General features: G+C 42.6%; 1 protein-coding gene across 1 annotated transcript in view; it reads left to right on the top strand.

Moving 5' to 3' along the window:
* LOC108522018 (GON-4-like protein) overlaps window positions 1–3,741 on the top strand; it is a gene marked incomplete at its 3' end in the record, with an annotated part of 73,943 nt that overhangs the window by 41,955 nt on the left and 28,247 nt on the right. Inside the window, exon 12 of the mRNA XM_017862117.1 lies at window positions 3,057–3,249. Within this exon, the coding sequence (XP_017717606.1) occupies window positions 3,057–3,249 (193 nt within the window). The remainder of the gene's footprint in view (window positions 1–3,056; window positions 3,250–3,741) is intronic.

The raw sequence follows: 3,741 nt of genomic DNA, 5'->3' as shown, positions 1-3,741 counted from the left end.
GGGATTACAGGCTTGAGGCACCGCGCCTGGCCAATAGTTTTTTATCTAACCATTTATTTAGCAAACACATACTGAATGGTTGAAGTTGAGAAACAACAGTGTAGAAGACAGAAAAAGTTGTTCTTCATGGAACTTACAGTCTATTGAGGAGAGATAGACTATAAGCATATAAACAAGTAAATTCGGATAGTGGTTAAGTGCTATGAACTAAATTAAAATGAGGAAATACGAAACTTCCTATCAGAGAACTTTAGATAAGCTGATCAAAAAAGACCTCCTTGGCTGTAATTCCTTCACTTTGGGAGGCCTAGGCTACAAGATTGCTTGAGGCTAGGAGTTTGAGACCAGGCTGGGCCATATAGTGAGACTCCGACTCTCCAAAAATTCAGAAAAATTATCTAGGTGTGGTGGCGCATGCCTGTATTCTTAGCTGCTTGGTGGCTGAGGCGGGAGGATTGATTAAGCCTGGGAGTTTGAGACTACAGTGAGCCATGACTGTACCCCTATACTCCAGCATGGGCAATAGTATGAGAACTTACTTTAAAAAAATAAAAAAAACAGGTTCGGGTTTGGTGGCTCATGTCCGTAATCCCAACACTTTAGTAGGCCAAGGAGAGCGGATCACATGAACCCAGGAAGTCAAGACAGTGAGACCTTGTCCCTACAAAAAATACAAAACTTGGCTGGGCATACCGGCACGCACCTTTAGCCTCAGCTACTTGGGATGCTGAGCCTAGGAGGTCGAGGCTGTAGTGAGCTGTGATCACGCTATGGCACTCTATCCTGGGCGACAGAGCAAGACTGTCAAAAAACAAAACAAAACAAAAAGGCCTCTTTGAGGAGATGGCATTTAAGCTGAGATCCGAATGAGAGGAAGCCAGGCAAGTAAAAGATCTCGGGAGGAAAAGTGCTCCATATGGAAGAAACAGCACATTCTAAGTCGCTAAGATAGAGACAACCTTGGCATGGTTAAGGAGCAGAAACTACATGAAGGGTGGGATTGTGAAAAAGAGAGGTAGAAATGAGGTCAGAGAGCAAAGCAAGAGCTAGATCATGAAGGTCTTAGGAAACCATGATTAGGAGTGTAGATTGTGTTTTAAACATTAGAATAGATGCCCAGTGTGGTGGCTCATGCTTATAATCCCAGCACTTTGGGAGGCCGAGGCGGGTGGATCACCTGAGGTCAGGATTTCGAGACCAGCCTGGCCAACATGGTAAACCCCGTCTCTAACAAAAAATACAAAAAAATTACCGGGTGTGGTGGCACACACCTGTAATCCCAGTTACTTAGGAGGCTGAGGCAGGGTAATTGCTTGAACCTGGCAAGTGGAGGTTGCAGTGAGCTGAGATCACGCCACTGCACTCCAGCCTAGGAAAGAGTGAGACTCCATAAAAAAAAAATTAGGAAAGATTTTTGTGATATTTTCGGATTAATGTTAAAAATTCCTTTTGGTTAATGTGTGGGAAATGGACTAGAGTAAAGCAAGAGGGTAAACAAACCCATTAGGAGGTTGATGCAGTGTAGTCTAGGAAGAGTTTCCCAAATTGATCTACAGATTCAATGCAGTCCCTATCCAAATCCCAGCTATGATTTTTGTAGAAATTAACAACCTAATCCTAAAATTCATGTGAAATTGCACAGGCCCAAAATAGCCAAAACAGTCTTGAAAAAGTACAAAGATGGAGGTCTCTCACTTTCTCCCCCATCTGTACAAAAAATGAAAAAAATTAGCTGAACATGGATCCAGTGTCTCACACCTGTAATCCCAACACTTTGGGAGGCTGAGCAGGTAGATCACCTGGGGCCAGGAGTTCAAGACAAGCCTGGCCAACATGGTGAAACCCCATTTCTACTAAAAATACAAAAATTAGCCAGGTGTGGTGGCACATGCCTGTAGTCCCAGCTATTCGGGAGGCTAAGGCAGGAGAATCGCCCGAACCTGGGAGATGGAGGTTGCAGTGATCCAAGATCGTACCACTGTACTCCAGAAGGGGCGACAGAGCACGACTCCATCTAAAAAAAAAAAAAAAAAAAATTAGCCGAGCATGGTAGTGCATGCCTGTAGTCCCAGCTACTTGGGAGACTGAGGCAGGAGAATTGCTTGAGCCCAGGAGTTCGAAGCTGCAGTCAGCTGTGATTGTGCCAGTGCTCTAGCTTGGATAACAGATCGAGACCCTATCTCTTAAAAAAAAAAAAAAAAAAAACGCCAGGCACGGTGGCTCATAACTGTAATCCGAACACTTTGGGAGGCTGAGGCGGGCAGATCACCTGAGGTCAGGAGTTCGAGACCAGCTTGCTCAACATGGTGACACCCCATCTCTACTCAAAATACAAAAATTAGTTGGATATGGTGGCCATCTCCTGTAATCCCAACTACTTGGGAGGCTGAGGCAGGAGAATTGCTTGAACCCAAGAGGCAGAGGTTGCAGTGAGCCGAGATGACACCATTACATTCCAGCCCGGGCAACAAAGCAAGACTCCATCTCAAAAAAAAAAAAGTATTGATAGATACTACAACAGGGTGGGATTTGAATGCATTATGCTAACTGAAAGCGGCCAGAGACAGGCCACACATTGTATGATTCCATCTAAGTGAAACGTCCAGCATAAACAAATCCATAGAGACAGAAAATAGATTAATGCTTAACGGGGCTGGGAGGAGGGGGAAAGGGAAGCGATTACTAATGGATGGGGTTTCTTTTGGGGGTAATGAAATGTTCTGAAATTAGATAAGGGTGATGGTTGTATAACTCTGTGAATATATGAAAATCCATTCAATTATACACTTTAAAAGGGTGAAATTTATGGTATGTGAATTATATCTCAATAAAGCTGTTACAAATTTTCATAAAATGTTGGTTTCAAACTGATGTCATTTATTTTATTTTATTTCTTTTTTATGTCGTGTTTCTTAAAGTTTCTCAAGCAATAATAAATCCAAATTGTTTAGAGGAAGGATCCTGTTACTTAAGCTAAGATGAGAAGAAAAGGAGTGATGATGAGGTTTGGAAACATCACTCACTCAGTGACTTGTTTTTCTTTCTCTATTGTCCAGCCCATGGATGACAGTCTCATTGCATTTCGAACGCGTTCTAAGATGCCTCTGAAAGATGTTCCCCTGGGCCAACTAGAGGCAGAGCTCCAAGCTCCAGACATCACTCCAGATATGTATGACCCCAATACAGCAGATGATGAGGACTGGAAGATGTGGCTAGGGGGACTTATGAATGATGATGTGGGGAATGAAGGTAAGTTTTGGTTTGTGATTTATTATATATAGTGTCCATTATCTGTTGTAAAATTTTTATTATTTGGAAGGGTATAGAATGGAATGGTTTGGGTTAATTGATTTAATTTACATTTAACTGATAATTTATCTTAAATCAGTAGTTAATTTTTCTTTTTCTTTCTTTTTTTTTTCATGAGATAGGGTCTCACTCTGTCACCCAGGCTGAGTGCAATGTTGCAGTCACGGTTCATTGCAGCCTTGACCTCCTGGGCCCAAGCAATCCTCTGCTTTATCCCACTGAGTAGCTGGGACTACAGGCACATGCCACTGTGCCTGACTAATTTTTTTTTTTGTAGAAACGAGGTCTCACTATGTTGCCCAGGCTGTTCCCAAACTCCTGACCTCAAGCAATCCTCCTACCTTGGCCTCCTGAATGCCAGAATTATAGGCATGAGCCACCGTGCCTGGGCCAGTTCTTAACATTTCTTTCTTTTTTTTTTTTTTTTTTTTT

This window comes from Rhinopithecus bieti, unplaced genomic scaffold (genome assembly GCF_001698545.2).
Source record: "Rhinopithecus bieti isolate Rb0 unplaced genomic scaffold, ASM169854v2 scaffold_64010, whole genome shotgun sequence".
Lineage (NCBI taxonomy): Eukaryota > Metazoa > Chordata > Mammalia > Primates > Cercopithecidae > Rhinopithecus > Rhinopithecus bieti.
This window is presented reverse-complemented; position numbering and strand designations above follow the sequence as displayed.